The sequence below is a fragment of the Diadema antillarum genome, unplaced genomic scaffold, assembly GCF_040938485.1.
Source record: "Diadema antillarum isolate AM-2024a unplaced genomic scaffold, OU_Dant_1.0 seq00000007_RagTag, whole genome shotgun sequence".
NCBI lineage: Eukaryota > Metazoa > Echinodermata > Echinoidea > Diadematoida > Diadematidae > Diadema > Diadema antillarum.
In genome coordinates this window covers 147,348-163,242 of record NW_027271129.1, presented here as the reverse complement: position 1 = coordinate 163,242, position 15,895 = coordinate 147,348, and the positions used below count along the sequence as shown (strand labels likewise).

The 15,895-nt window shown below is 38.0% G+C and overlaps 1 protein-coding gene across 1 annotated transcript in view; it reads left to right on the top strand.

The window, feature by feature from the left end:
* The first annotated feature begins 163 nt into the window (after positions 1-163).
* The window catches only part of LOC139724953 (6-phosphofructo-2-kinase/fructose-2,6-bisphosphatase-like), a 142,899-nt gene continuing 127,167 nt past the window's right edge, over positions 164-15,895 (top strand). Inside the window, 1 exon segment of the mRNA XM_071636069.1 lies at positions 164-517. Coding sequence (XP_071492170.1) covers positions 388-517 — 130 coding nt within the window. The 5' untranslated portion in view covers positions 164-387.

The following is a 15,895-nucleotide window of genomic DNA, read 5'->3' as shown; positions in this document are numbered from 1 at the left end:
CCCCAATCTGTGCTGTCTTTAAAAAAAAAAACGCTGCCGGGTGGGCAATTTACTCCAAAAAATATAATTATTCAAATATACCCTTAAATTCAATTATAAAAACCTACACTACTTCTAATTATTTACAAAAAAACTAATCACATTTATTTTTGATATTTACAAGTGATATATTTACGTAGGAAGGAAAGGGGACAGGGTTTCGGAAATGATGTCACCTGCCTACCTGCACCGAAATGCAGGGATACGCCGTTCCTGAGGCCTAACACTAGCGCCTACATGTATAGCCTATGCATGCTCACAACTTGCTGTGCTAATAAGGATCGTAACTCAGTCAGCTAATGTCAGTGAGCTGAGCACAACCAAAAAAGCAAGTTATCAGCTAGGAAAATGGCGAGTGCAATACCTTTTGCCAACCCCCTTGACGATGATCTGGAAGACGACGAGGAAGTTGGAACTACTGATCTGAGGCAAATTGGGAAAACACCGTCCCAGAGACTTTCTCATTTTTCTGGGCCTGGTAAGGGCAATACTAATGAGTAATTTTAATAGCAAGGCCAAGGGCAAGGCATAGCTAGTCTATAGGCAGGTGTTAGAATGCCAAATTTATCATGAAAATGTTAATTTTACTAGAACTCTAGAATCTACGTGTAATACAATAGTTAATACTAGTCTATACCTATTGATTTAATAAAACACAAATTTGACTACCAGTGACAATAAAAAATACTTGTAGAACTATTTGTTTTGCGCAGAGATTTTTTGTCTTTATCCTCACTAACGTTACTAGTCTATAGTTCATATGAAATTTCTAATGTTTTTACTGCAGCATCAACAGCCTAAAATAAATTACTGAAAGATTGTCTAATATGCATTTGAAATGTCAAATTTAGAGGATGCAAATCCATGTGGATGATCATCAGATGTGGATGATGATCATCCACATTGATTTGTGCCCTCTAAATTTGACATTTCAAATGAATGTAGGAGGCAATGTTTCAGTAAATTCTGAAGCTTTGTAAATCATGAAATTTTTGGCAACATCCATCTGAACTTCAGGCATGAAAAGCTCCTAAGATTCAGCAAAAACAACTCAACAGATCAGAGATAAAGTTCCTTCAAATTCTGAGAAGTAGCGCGCACTTTTGCTGGGCGTGAGACCACAAGGAGCTCAGCTTTGCTTAGAACGTGGTAGGGTCCATGCTTTGTGAGATTGTCACAATCGTGTTGTCACTGAGTATCAGGAAGTTCTCACAAACTCCAGGATCACCCCTTCCTGCCAACTCCAACATGTTGCTCCCCAACGTGCATCGTGAATGCATGGCGTCTCGTTGTCACCGTCAGTAACCGAGGCTACTTTGCATTTGTCTTAGAATATTTATTCATTTCTTGTCATGACATGACTGTAGTAATCTTTTTGCATGACTATGTGAAAATTTTGGATGCTCAGCTAGTCTTTGTGATGTTTTTCTTTCAGTCCAAAAGGAAGACAAAATACTGTATACGCTATAATTTTCGCGTACATAAATTTTCGCGAATTGCCGCTGTCACACATTTTCGCGAGTGGTTAAATTCGCGATTGGGGGACCAGAGAAAATATGAAGTGGCAAAGAAAGTGTGAATTTTCAACTTACTAGCAAATAAGAATGATACTAGTTATACACTGCATGAAAAAAACTTACCAAACTCTGCGAACTAGTAAGTTAGAATTCAACATTTTTGAAGTGGTTAAGTCCATCACGCTAGATTTCTGACGAGTGGTCCCCTTGCGATAATGGATTGGCTCTCTACAGTATTCGTAAGTAGACGTGGACGTGCGTAAACAAGCTTAGCCAGTATGGTCTGTTCGGTAAGCCGTGACATGGTATACTAACTAGTACTGAAATGTTCGTATCATCAAGGCAAGGGATTCATTTTGGAAGGTAATATTTTTGTGTGTTGTTAATTTCACGAATAGCTCCCGACTCGCGAAATTCGCGAAAATAAAACCCCCGCGAAATATAAAGCGTATACAGTAGTATCATGACGTTTGCAATTGTTCAAAAGGTCTGCTTTTGACAACTCACAGACTAATCACCCCTGTTACCAGGCCCTCCAATCAAGCAATTTACACGCGTGCGCAAATTCCTTTGCCATGTGGTTTTGCCAGCCAGCTGTGAGAATGTGCTTTGAAGTTACATGGCAGCCTGGCGTGGCTGGCATGAATGGGTGTCGAGTTTCAATCAAAATCTACTGTTGTTTTATTCTTGTATTATGTGGTTTCACCTGACAGAAACACAGAAATTAGAAAGGTGTAGGGAAGAAGTTTTTGTTGTGTGTTGCTATGTGTGGGTGTGTGTGTGTTTTTTTTTTTTTCTCGTTTTTTTTTCTTTTTTTATGGGAGCAGGCCAGGGTGGGGAAAGATTAGTAACCGGAGGGCCATACCCCAAAAAGTCGCTTACTTAACGAGTGAGTTGCACTCTCTCTACAAACTAAGTAGACCATGCTTATTTTCAAGTTTTTATTGTAACAAACAACATTCCACTGGTCTACCTCAAAAAATTTGTTGCGAAAGCCTCCAAATCCAAGATGGCGTCCAAGATGGCCGCCATACTTACTAAATTTGTTATTTGAAAGATAGAATTTGATTGAAACATCAGACTTCAACAAATTTGATGTCATATGAAAGAGAACAAACTTTTCTACAAGTTGATACCATTTTTGTGGGTTATTGTGATAATTGGATTGAGATTTTAAGGAAAAAACACTCATTTTTTGATATTTTTCTGAAAAAAGGAAAATCATGAAAATGCTTGATTCAGCATAAATCACAGAAAAACTGAAGGATTATCTTGAAACGTTTCAAGAATTTTGTTTGACATATAATTAATATTTGGAGAAAATTAGGGGTCAGCATCATTTTCGGTTCAGGAGTTATAATGTCTCAAACTTGAAAACTCACTATGTAAAAATGGCCACTTTAGTTGTGACAAGACCATGTTGGTCGTAAAAAAAGCTTGCGCGCGCCAAGACTACTACACGCACCACTGGCACTGGCGCTTGTAGCAGTGCCAGTGGTGCGTGTAGTAGTCTTGGCAAACGCAGACTTTTTCTTTGACAAACAAGGCTTTGTGCCTAAAACTAACTTTTCATACCAAGTGGTAGCTCAGGTGACGCTGATTGCTATTATTTCAAAGTAGATTGTTCTGAAGCAGATGAGATGAAGCAAAAAATATCTTTCAAATAGAGGTTTAAGCTCGAAACACTAACCTTGCTATAGAAAGTTTAAAACAAAATTTGAATCAATCACTCTAAAAATTCAAATTGGAGGCCATCAAAGCTGACATAGTGTATTGCGCCTAAAGTAAATGTATCATTTCGATTTTGATACAATTTTGTCTGTTTTGCTGTCTATTTATCCGGTTTTTATATATTCTGAACATTTTAATGGTATTTCAAACCATCTTAGGTTTTTATGGAGACATTTTTCAGAATGCACCATGAATATTTCTCTAAAAAGTAAAAAAAAAAATAAAATTAAGAATGTTTATGAAAACCATGCAGAAACTAACATCTTTCCCATAATATAATCAATATTTGGAGAAAATTGTGGGTCGGTATTGTATTTGGTTCTGGAGTTATAATGTCTAAAACTTGAAATCCAATTTAACATAATATATATTTGCACGCATCTGTTCCCAAAGACGTCACAGAGGGTCAAATCCAAGATCGTCCTTATTTTTCGAGTTCCACTCTCTCTATAAACAAGACCATACATAATAATAAGTATACTAAGCAATGTTCCGTAAGTACACTTCAGTAGATTTGTTGCAAAAACCTCCAAAGTACAGATGCGGTCCAATAGGGCCGCCATTTTTATTGAATTTAACATTTCAAACATAAAATTTGATAGAGACATTGGATTGCAACAAATTTGATGTCATATGAAGGAGAGCAAAACTTCCTAAAAGTTGATACCGTTTTAGCTGTGTATTGTGATAAATTGGGGGGGGGGGGGGTTGCTGTTTGCTTCTTTTTTTTTTTGGGGGGGGGATACATATTTTTAAATTGTTTTGAAAAAAGGAAGAAATGTAAAAATGCATGATTTAATATTTATAAAAGAAGAACTGAAGAATTGTTTTGAAACCTGCGATTGAGATTGAGATTTACCGAGATTGAGACATAATTCATATTTCTGGAATTATAGGCAATATCATACACTGTTGACAAGTTAACATCTAAAACTTGAAAAAATTATATTTATGCATTATAAATTTTGCATACAATGTGTTTACATGGTCACATGTAATATTGTTATGGTCTAGTGACTTGCAAGTACCTGCAAACTAACTTTTCATGCCAAGTGGTAGGTGACGCTGGTCACTATTACTGTAGCATTTCATCATAGTAGATTGTTCTGAGGCAGATAAGATTGAACAGAAAGTATTTTCCAAAAAGAGATAGGAGCTTGGAATTTGGCACAAATTTTGCCAATGTGTACTATTTAGCGATAAAAATAGTATCCACACAAAATTCAAGATGGCGGTAATTAATCGAGGTTGTCGTTCAAGGCATTATTTACCATTAGCACGTGATTAGTGCACGTAAAACAAAAACCCAGCTTTACTTAATTCCTCAAACTAGTTCTAAACTGTGAGTTAGGGATAGAACAACTAATGCACAAACTTAAATCAGTATAATCAATGCTAAATATTGTTAGTATACTAAATAGATCTGATAAGAATGTCTTTTTATATATAGCTAGATTGTTAACAGTTATCATGGTTATGGTTTCTTGAAAAGAAATGGTGTTATCTCCGTATGTTTTAGGCTTTATTATATTTTTTTTTTACATGGTAGAATGTTTTGTGATACAACTAACCTGCACATATAAATCGAATGTGATATCTCTCCCAATGATAAACAATACCTTTAGTGTTTTGCGTGAAAGTTAAATCTCAACTTATAACTTATAATTTGATATATTTTGTTCAATCTTCCTATATTGCTGTCTATTACATGTTTCTATACATCCGAACGATATTGTACTAGTGTAAACCATATTGAGGGTCTTTTTTTTTTTGGGGGGGGGGGGGTGGAGCTCATTCCAGTGTTTGGGTAAGGCCCAATCTTTGATAAAAAAGAAATGCTTCTGTATCCAAGATATGCTTTTTTACTTGTATGTTACTCTGCTATTGTAGAAATGTGAATGATGATGGTATAATATGTGTAATAATGTCTGATCCGCAGATGTCCTTGAAAGCCCTTCTGATCCGAACCCCTCCCCCCCCCCCAAAAAAAAAAAAAAAAATCTGACATGGCGGCAATTTCTCAACTTTGCTCTTAAATGTGTTGTGAGAAATTACTTTTTCAGTATATCATTCGAATAAAATTGTCCAAATTGATTATTCGTGCTGTATATTCACATTTACAAATAAACATGCTGAAACTGTATTTACTGTTATCAGATTTTTCTTACATTGTTTTTAGGCTGATTTCTCGTGGGTTATAGTGTCACAATTGATCTGAACTTATGCCATTGGTAGATGCTTTCCCGTAATATAGATATCAGGATCACTCGAGAGTGAAAATTTTCATTTTCATTCATTTTAGAGTGACCTCGGGGATCACTCGAAGTGTGACGAGTGATCCCTAAGGCAGGGCTCAACACTAACGGTGGTCCGGTGGCCCAGGGCCACCAAAAACGCACGTCGGGCCACCAAAATGTCAGAAATGAAGAATTTGGTGGCCTGATCGGGCCACCGAAAAAGGTCGGATATTTGCCTTTGGGCCACCAAAAATAAAAGTTAGTGTGGGGCCCTGCCTAAGGTCACTCTAAAATGAGTGAAAATGAACATTTTCACTCAAAAATCACTCCAATTTCACTCTAAATTCACCGTTTTCTGTTATTCACTCCTCACATCAAAAGTAAAAACTTCTACTCGATTTGTTTTAAAAATGTGTCCATAAAAACCTAAGACGGTTTAAGATAGCGCAACAGACAAAATTGTATCAAAATTGAAATCATACATTTAATTTGGCGCAATGCACTATGTCAACTTTGATGGCTGTCATCTTGATTTTTTTTTTTGAGCGGTTGATCTAAATTCTGTCTTAAACTATTTATAACAAGATTGGTGCCAAGTTTCAAGCTACTACCTCTATTTGACACTTTTTTTTTTTGGTTTCATCTCATCTGCTTCAGAACAATCTACTTTGAAATAATAGCGATCAGTATCACCTGAGCTACCACTTGGTATGAAAATTTAGTTTGCAGGTACAAACCCTTGTTTGTCAAAGAAAAAGTCTGTATTTGCCAAGACTACTACACGCACCACTGGCACTGCTACAATCGCCAGTGCAAGTAGTGCGTGTAGTAGTCTTGGCGCGCGCAAGCTTTTTTATGACCAACAAGGTCTTGGTCACAACTAAAGTGGCCATTTTTACGTAGTGAGTTTTCAAGTTTGAGACATTATAACTCCCGAACCGAAAATGGTACTGACCCCTAATTTTCTCCAAATATTAATTATATGTCAAACAAAATTCTTGAAACGTTTCAAGATAATTCTTTAGTCTTTCTCTGATTTATGCTGAATCAAGCATTTTCATGATTTTCCTTTTTTCAGAAAAATATCAAAAAATGAGTGTTTTTTCTTAAAATCTCAATCCAGTTATCACAATAACCCACAAAAATGGTATCAACTTGTAGAAAATTTTATTCTCTTTGATATGACATCACATTTGATGAAATCTGATGTTTCTATCGAATTCTATCATTTAAATAACAAATTCAGTAAATATGGCGGCCATCTTGGACGCCATCTTGGATTTGGAGGCTTTCGCAACAAAATTTTTGAGGTAGACCAGTGGAATGTTGTTTGTTACAATAAAAACTTGAAAATAAGCATGGTCTACTTAGTTTGTAGAGAGAGTGCAACTCGACCTCTGTTTTTAGCTTTTGGCCCCCCGGTTATAGAGTGAAGTGAGTACTATAGTACATGATGAAAGGAGTCGGGTAAAGGGGAGGTGGAATAACCAATCAGAAGCATTTTGGAATATTAAAGTACCATTATGTGAAAGAAAAATGCAAGTAATTCATGCAGTCATTGCATGAATTGTATTTCCCCTCCCATTGCCAATGGGAGGGGAAATACAACGGACCATGCATGGAAAGCTAAACACATGCATGCACATAGTGACACACACGCATGCACATGTATTGTATACTTGCCACAACTCGAAATCATCACTCAATTGTGGCAAACCATCCTTGACATTATTTGATATCTTTTCGGTCGCACCCGACCGAAAAGGGAAAAGGGAAAATATCCTGAATCTACCCCCCCCCCCAGCAGACATTTATTTTATTATCGTACGGAGTTGAATACTGTTGTTATTCATTTCCGAACGTCAAAGCAAACATCAAACATTAATTTTACCATCAAAGGCAGCTAAATGTTACTGTTATTCATTTTGAAATTTAAAAGCAAACATCCGACAGTTATTTTAGCATCGTATGGAGCAGAATATTCCTGCTATTCACTTCCGAACGTAAAAGCAATCATCTGACATTTAATTTAGCATCTTCCGGAGCCGAATGTTATTGCTATTCACTTTCGAAAGTAAAAGCAAATATCCGACATTTGTCTCATCACCGTACGAAGTTGATTATTATTGTTATTCATTTCCGAACGTCAAAGGGATCATTCGACATTTACTTTAGCATCTTCTGGAGCTGAATGTTATTGTTATTTACTTTTGAACGTAAAAGTAAACATCCGGCATTTATCTTATCATCGTATGGAGTTGAATATCATTATTATTCATTTCTGTACGTCAAAGCAAACATTCCACTTTTATATCAGCATCTTCCAGAGCCATATTTTATCCTTATTCATTTCCGAACACAAAATCAAATATCTGACATTAATTTCAGCACTGTACGGAGCTGAATGTTGCCGTTATTCATTTCCAAAAGTATAAGCAAACATCCGACATTTATTTTAGTATCATACGGAGTCGAATATTACCGTTTTTCATTTAAAAAATGAAGAGCAAACATCTGACATTTATTTTAGCATCTTACAGAGCCGATTGTTTCTGCTGTTCATTTCCAAGACTAAAGGCAAACATCCGGCTTTTTTGGTGGCCCGGCGTGCGTTTTTGGTGGCCCTGGTCGCAAATTAACCATTCGCGAAATCGTCAGGAAGTCTCGATTCGATTCGTGAAAAGATTCCACTATTAAAATATAAGGCATAGATCGCTACACTCAGCAGGGCCAAGGCTGAGTTTCAATGCTGCCTATGCCTATGATGCAAAAGGCTACGTCCATCCTTCTTTAAAACCAAAATCTTGCGTGAGTTCTTGCATTACCTATCGTTAATGTTAACAAAACATCGTTAATTTGCTTTAGGGATCGTTACTTACCGTTACTTACCATTACTAACGATTCAGGTGAAACCGCTTGCGTTAATGAAACGTTAATGTTAACGCAAAGTTTCTTTTGGTATTTACTGTAGTAGCGCTCGGAAGACCCTGCAGAGCCGTCCGCCAGAAGGCTCTTGCCTGATGACGTCACGCACTGGATATGTAATCTCCGAGTGTCTACATGTTCCGTAGGTATCATACGGAGAAGACCGGGAAATTGTTTGAAGTATGTCTTCACAGCCTGATAAATTCATTATTTCAGTCTCTGGGTACATTTCTTCCACATCTACATGTAGATCATTGCATTCGCTTCCAGTTGAACCTCTTAAATCATAATATTTATGACTGCTAATGTTGCATAAAGGTGATTTATTTCACCATTGAGTGTTGCGTTTGGTGCTCATTTCGGCTCTGTTCCTTCAAGAAGTAGGTCTGGTAGTCGCATGCCGCGACTCTCACCTGCTCAGCAGCATGCAGTGCGCTGACTGGTGTATGTATGTATGCGTGTGTGTAGAGTTGTGGGCATTTGTTTACTTTGTGTGTGTCTTCAGGATTTGTGATTGTGTGTGTGTGTGTGTGTGTGTGTGTGTGCCTACCGATTGCGTAAGCATAAACTCATTACATTGGTACCTTATGCAGCAAAGGAATGAAGTTTCCCACCGTACCATCGATCATTCAGGGATTCCAAGTACATGTAGTTCTGCTGCCGAACTGTCAGCTCTTATTGCAGTGTTAAAGTTGTGCGACCTTCGTATGTGTAAACATGTTATTTCAGGCCCCGAGGCTCGCCTCATCCAACCTGCTCCCTTTTGTGACCTGATGTGCTTTTCTTTTCTTCTGTCTCTTTTGAACTAGCTCCTTTTGCTTTCCCATGTTCGATCACACTTTTGAGAGTGTTGTAAGAGTGTTTTTACGTAGGACCTAATTACGTGATTTGCTGCAATTGAAAGGTGAGTGTTTGTTTTCGTGCTGCATGATTACTGACTGTGATGATGCGCGATGTGCACGAAAAGTACATTCAAACCTGTATCCCGTGTATTTGTTTTCGTGTTGCTTTGTCTTTGATGCAAACTTCGCGTTATTTTTGTTTCATTTTTTTTTGGGGGGGGGGGGATGGGGATGGTTTCTCTATTTCCATGTACTCCATATCTTCTCCTTTACATTATGAATAATATATTGTTCTTTTGCATTTTTCTTTTCTTTTCTCACCATGCAGTTCGTCTGCTATCTCAATTCATTTCTTTGTAGAGAGGTGGTGTGCTTTTTCTCTTTACATGGTCAAGAAATAATATTTTAGTAGGCCTACTCGTATCCTATAAACCTATGTACAGTACAGCTGGGTGCTGGTTGACTGAAAGATCGGTCTGTATCTCTTGTCCATGTATTCCGTAGAGACTGCGTCTGGCTTCATGGAATCCTTTTATACCAGGGACAACAATGATAAGAAGAATTAATCTAGGCCGACAAATTTTTCTGTCAAGGGTGCTAGTACTGATATGAAGTGTGATCATTTTACTGAGGTGTTCAGTTCAAATGTAAATGGTAATGATGTCTGAACCTTCTGTAATATAAGCATGCACTTTACGTGAGTAACATACAAATGTCTATAAGTAATGTATAAATTGATATAAGTTTTGTAGTTGTGTTGTGGTTCCCCACTTTGATGGCGAGGCTCCGTCTGTCTCACGCTGTGCAAAGCACAGCGTCTGGTCGGGCTACCTTCTACATACTTCATTGCAGCAAACAAAGATCGCATCCACTTCTTATATTTTGAAGCAAGTCAGGCCGAAATGTTGGGAGTGCTTCACATTGTATTGCATTCCGGTTCGGATCAGAACAAAAACAAACGGCGGTAGAGGGGTGGAGGTGGGGTACTAGTATAGGTAAAACGCGTATGGACCGTTATCTTGATGGCAGTTCTTGGAAGAGAGATGGAATGGCTAGAAGCTAGTCTAATGTAAAGAGCCCCCTATAGGACCTAAGGCAAATGCCGGAGTTCGATATTTCTATCATTGGCCTAAACACTACTGTCGACTCATGTACTTGAAACTTTCACTTTTTTAGAAAAACTAAATTACATGTCTTAAAAAAAAAATCTAGAGATTTTTCTCGTACGCCAAGGCAAGTTTATTAAAAAGGAGCTGTCACATTCGCATCCTGTATCAATCCAGTAGGTACAGTTTATGGAGAATGTTCTGGTTAGGGGGGCCCACTCCCAGCTAGACAACGTACCAGCACAATCGTGTGATCAGAACCTCTCTTGTGCAATCTTAACATGCTTAGAAAAACTGCACGTCAATGCTAAAAATTTAAACTCTTTAATGAAATCAGGCCTACTCTGATCAAAGAGTCTATCATGTTTTTTTTTCCTCCTCGTAAAGCATCAAGACAATCACCGCGCAGATTGATATTGCCTACATGAGATCGCGAGCTGCCTGAGCTGCAGCACATATCACAGTTGAATATGTCCAAAAATGTCCCCTTATTTTATATTTTGTCACTTTTTGGAAGTCTGCTCATCATGACACATATCATTACATGTTCAGTTGCCAATCTTTTTCCTTACCTCTTCATGATTTCGCGTAAGAGTGATTATATGACTTGAATAAGCTATGAAGTATTAACATCAAAGACGTAAGAAAATGACTGCTCAGTTGTCGTCTAAATCTCATGATTGTTAGAAATATGAGTAAAAGTAGAATAAAACATGGGTAAAGAAAGGTTCCTCCATTGTTTCTTATATTTTACAAGTTAAAATTGACCCCATTCAAGCTTTCAATAAGAAAATATAAAGCTAGAGAGAGACGTAGTACTTCCATTGACATGCACACAAATTCACCGATCAGAGTTTGCAAATTCAGTTTGCAAATTCAGTTTCGCCTGACGCCACGTCAGGCGAAACGTGCGGCTTTCTTGACGCATTCGGGGTATTCAGGCTATATCAAAACGCTGCATTTCTGTGACCATTTTGCATCTTCTGGAATAGCTCAAGCGACGGAACGTCACCTCTTGTCCTCATTACATTCTATGACTTCTGAGCTTCTCATTGATGTCTAATTGCAAAATTGAGCCTTCGCTTTGAATTTCTATGTTAAAAGTTTTCTTTCTTATGCAATCGTGATCAAGGGGAGGTATTCCACTTTTCACCTCTTGACAATAGAAGGTCCGCTCATAACAACCTCTGCGATATTCATTCAAGCTTAGCACCAGCGGTCTACGCACGACCAATCAGTAACCCGGATGCCACGCACTGACCAATAAGATCACTCCCTTGTTGCCAGGGGCGGAGTCTACCTGCAGCGCTAAATCCAAATCTTCGGACATGTTTCTGTTCCATTGAAAGTTGGAAAATCATGGCCCAGAAAAATGCTAATTTCTTGTCCTTTGATCATTTAGCTTCAAAATTTTGGCAGATGATAAACAAAACCAAGGAGGTTTAAAGACAGCCAATCCCTTTTGCATGCAAATTTTTGAAAAATTGGTGAGAACACTTAGGTATTGAAGAAAACACTATTTGGAAACCTCCTGTAAATTTTGAACTCAAGAGGGTCTTTATTTGTTTAGTTAAATTGACCGTTAAAGATAATAAAAAGTTTTGGTACCTCAAAAGTGTCCTTGAATTTCCTTGCCTTAGTTTGTGTTTCAGGTTAAAGTACCTTTCATATAACTAACACTGTGAGACTTACTCGCCCCAAAGTGCTCTCATGTCTTGGTAATCATGCAATTAACTGCGACCAGCAGCCCCATACGCATAGCGACCAGCAGTCCCATACGCATAGCGTAATCGGGCTTCGCATTGTAGCACTCAGGATCATGACAGATTTAGTATCGCAGGGTAAATGTCAACTTCAAATCCCATAAATTCTTCAATTTGAAGACTTACCAATTAAGTTGAAGTATTGAAAACAGGCTTCGGGCAACGTTTGGTTCTGCCTATAGTCCCTTTCTGTTCGAATTGATGACTGAATGTGACTCAGTCGACAGGACCTTAGGAGAGCTACATACAGTACACTGAATACTAAAGCCAGTGCCTGCGAACACATCATATGCAGTCCGCACACAAATTTCAAATCCATGAACGGATAAGATGTTTGTGTGCGCATGCGCTGGCCATAGTATCCAGTGTATGTAGCTCTCCCAAGGTCCTCTCGACCGAGTCACATTCAGTCATCAATTCGAACAGAAAGGGACTATTGGCAGAACCAAACGTTGTTCGAAGTCTGTTTTCAATACTTCAACTTAATTGGTAAGTCTTCAAATCGAAGAAATTTTTGGATTTTAAGTTGACATTTACCCGCGATACTAAATCTGTCATGATCCTGAATGCTACAATGCGAAGCCCCATTACGCTCTGCGTATGGGGCTGCTGGTCGCAGTTAGCTATGCGTACAATGGGCTGCACGCTGCTGGTCGCAGTCAGTGGTTTCGTACAATATTTATCGACGCTGGTCAGCGTCGGCTCTGGTACGAAACCATTATTGCATGACTACTAAGACATGAGAGCACTTTGGGGCGAGTAATTCTCACAGACAACGTACTTTAACCCGAAACACAAACCAAGACAAGGAAATTCAGGGAAGCTTTTGAGGTACCAAAACTTTTTATTATCTTTAAGATTTGAATAATTTTTGCTAACTTCGCAAAAAGTACAAATCTAAACACTAGTCTAGTTTTACAGACCTGTGTGATGCACTTAGTTGTACATGTAGTTCATGTAAGTGGTGTGTTGTTATTTGCCATTGATAACAAAGTAAGAGAAGCTGGTGAATTCAAATTACCTCCAAACATGCACAAACTCACCTTAGTTATTCAGTAACCTAAATACTTGCATCTGAGCGAGATTCAAGTCCAGTAGAAATGGAATTTTCACCATTTTGTCATTTATCTACTTCTCGGAATAATCTCAATCGCAGCTACTCGTTCAGCGATAACTGCGTTGCACAGGAGCAGACAGCGCAGCACGATGTACAAAACACACGACAGCACAGCTAGCAGTGAGCACCGCGATTGATCTGAATGTAGCTATCTCACAGTGACCACGGCAAGTTCTTCTATGGTGTCTTTAAAAAGAAAATACCATTTCCACCTTGGCCGATTACAAGGAAAAAACAAATTTTAGCTTTTCAACGACAACATAGAAAAAGCCGCTGTGTCGCTACATTTAGACCAATTCGTAATTGTGCTTGTACACCGAGCAGCAATTCCAGCGATAGCGATCAAGATATTCCACGATTTTCTGACATTTGTAAATGCTAAAAGTAGACTTTGGAGACTCAGATGGAAATATTTTAGGTTACTGAAAAACCAGGGTCACTGTGAGATAGCTACATTCAGATCAATCGCGGTGCTCGCTGCTGTGCTGCCGTGTGTTTTGTACCTTTGTACATCGTGCTGCAGCTGTGCCTAGTACACAGAATACGTTACGGTGATCGTTTGGTGCATTATTTGAATTTTAACGGCTAACAACCTTCAAATATCACAGAAATGTTATAGATTTACAATAGTCTTGTCATTCTGGTGGAATATATCACGTTCTGTGCTATTTGGGAAGGAATGCAAAAGGGACAGGCTATCTTTAAGAGATGGAGTTCCAACTGGCTGTAATTATTTAATCAGCTGCCATTTTTGTATTGATGCACAAAAGAATTCCACAGGTGCACTTGTGCCTTTGATGATCAGGGTTCCATGCCGCCGTCTTTTTGAGCAATCTGAAGATTCATTTTAAACTCTAACATTATATCGTCTATATTCTACTTGTTTACTTGTCAAATAGAATGAATGTTCTCTTAATGATAAAGCATATGAAACAAAAGTAAACCCCGTCCAAGATTATGTGCAAAAATGTAAACCTGAGCTGTATGTCGTGAAAATATTTGAAACTGTACTCTCACTACAAAGCCGATCTTATCATCTTTCTGATCACTTCTGACAAATGAAACTGATATGGTGTAATTTTCGAGTATATATGTTAGATTAGTGTAAAGTCATGTAAAAACGAGTAATTTTGATTTTCATTTCATCAATTTTTGTACAATTTTTATTTGCACATCCCTGTGCCTGTACTATTAATGTGCTGCTTGTTTTCTAAGAAGGGATGGCGAAAAGCAATTACCATCATAAAGACATATCTTCCTTTGAGAGTGACGAGTCATGATGCAATGCCACATGAATCAATTGTCTTCCTATCTGTGAGGCAGCTCCAGTGTACAGATAGTACCGTACATACAGTTGAACCTCTCGTATCCGGACAAGTCGGGACCGAGGCTCATCCGGATAAGGGATTTGGCCGGATACGGGAGACTCAATGCTTTATACTGATGTAGCCCATTGTAGTACCACTTGTAGTAATGTGTATACTGCAACCTTTTCATTGTTACATGTGAGAGGACTCAAGCGCATAATCTGTTTATGTTCTTGCGATGATTTGGGGATGTTTGGGGATGTTAAAATGTCTGAAGGTAAGCAATTTGGAAGGAAATTTGATGTAATGTATGTTAATCATGTCGGAAGTAATATGTAATTCATGTGTGTTTGTGTAGGAATTGTAAAAAACAAAAACAAAACAAAAACAAATCACGGCGAGAATGCGTCCGGATAATAGAGAGATCCGGATAAAGGGAGGCCGGATAAGAGAGGTTCAACTGTACTTCAAATATTTCAGAGTGGCGGCATGAAACATGGGATCAAAGGGAATGAGACTGTTGTTACTCCATTTCTCAAACCTCTTTGACAAAACATTATATTACAACTATGCAAATGACAGAAATTTGATGGTTTTGGAGGCATTATGTTTTCGGGTTGTCCGTCCATCTGTAATCGAATTTGTGGACAGCGTAACTAAAAAACTATTTCCCCATATCTATGCAATGCCCGAAGGTATTTTCTTGAAACCTACAATTGTAGTGTATACGTACTATAGACCTATTAGGAGAATAATGCATTATGGTGGAGGCATACCAGTTGCCATATGTAGCGACATTTCTAGTTGATATTTGCATTATGGAAAATGTATCCACACCCGTAATGAAATATCATCAAAGCAATTTGCAAGAAATCTCCAAATAAGAGATACTTTTGTTATGTGATAATGACATCGAGTCTTGAAACATATATGGTTAAAAAATGCACTGACGGATATTTTTCATGCAAAATTTGCATAGTGTACAATGTACATGTAGTTATACCACAAATGAAGTATCATCAAAGCAATATGTGAGAAATGTCTGATTTGAGATATTTTGATAAGACATCCAAATCATGACTTTTTTTTTTTTTGCAAGAAAATGGATAGACAGAAAGCTTTCATCTTTGCATTGTGGCAAAGTATCATTTAATGTAATTTGATCTTGTGTAAAACAATCAAAACATGATCAATACAATGTATGAGTAATCTCAGACTATACACGTGCATTGTGAAAAACAAAAATACAGTTGAACCTCTCGTATCCGGACAAGTCGGGACCGGGGCTCATCCGGATAAGGGATTTGGCCG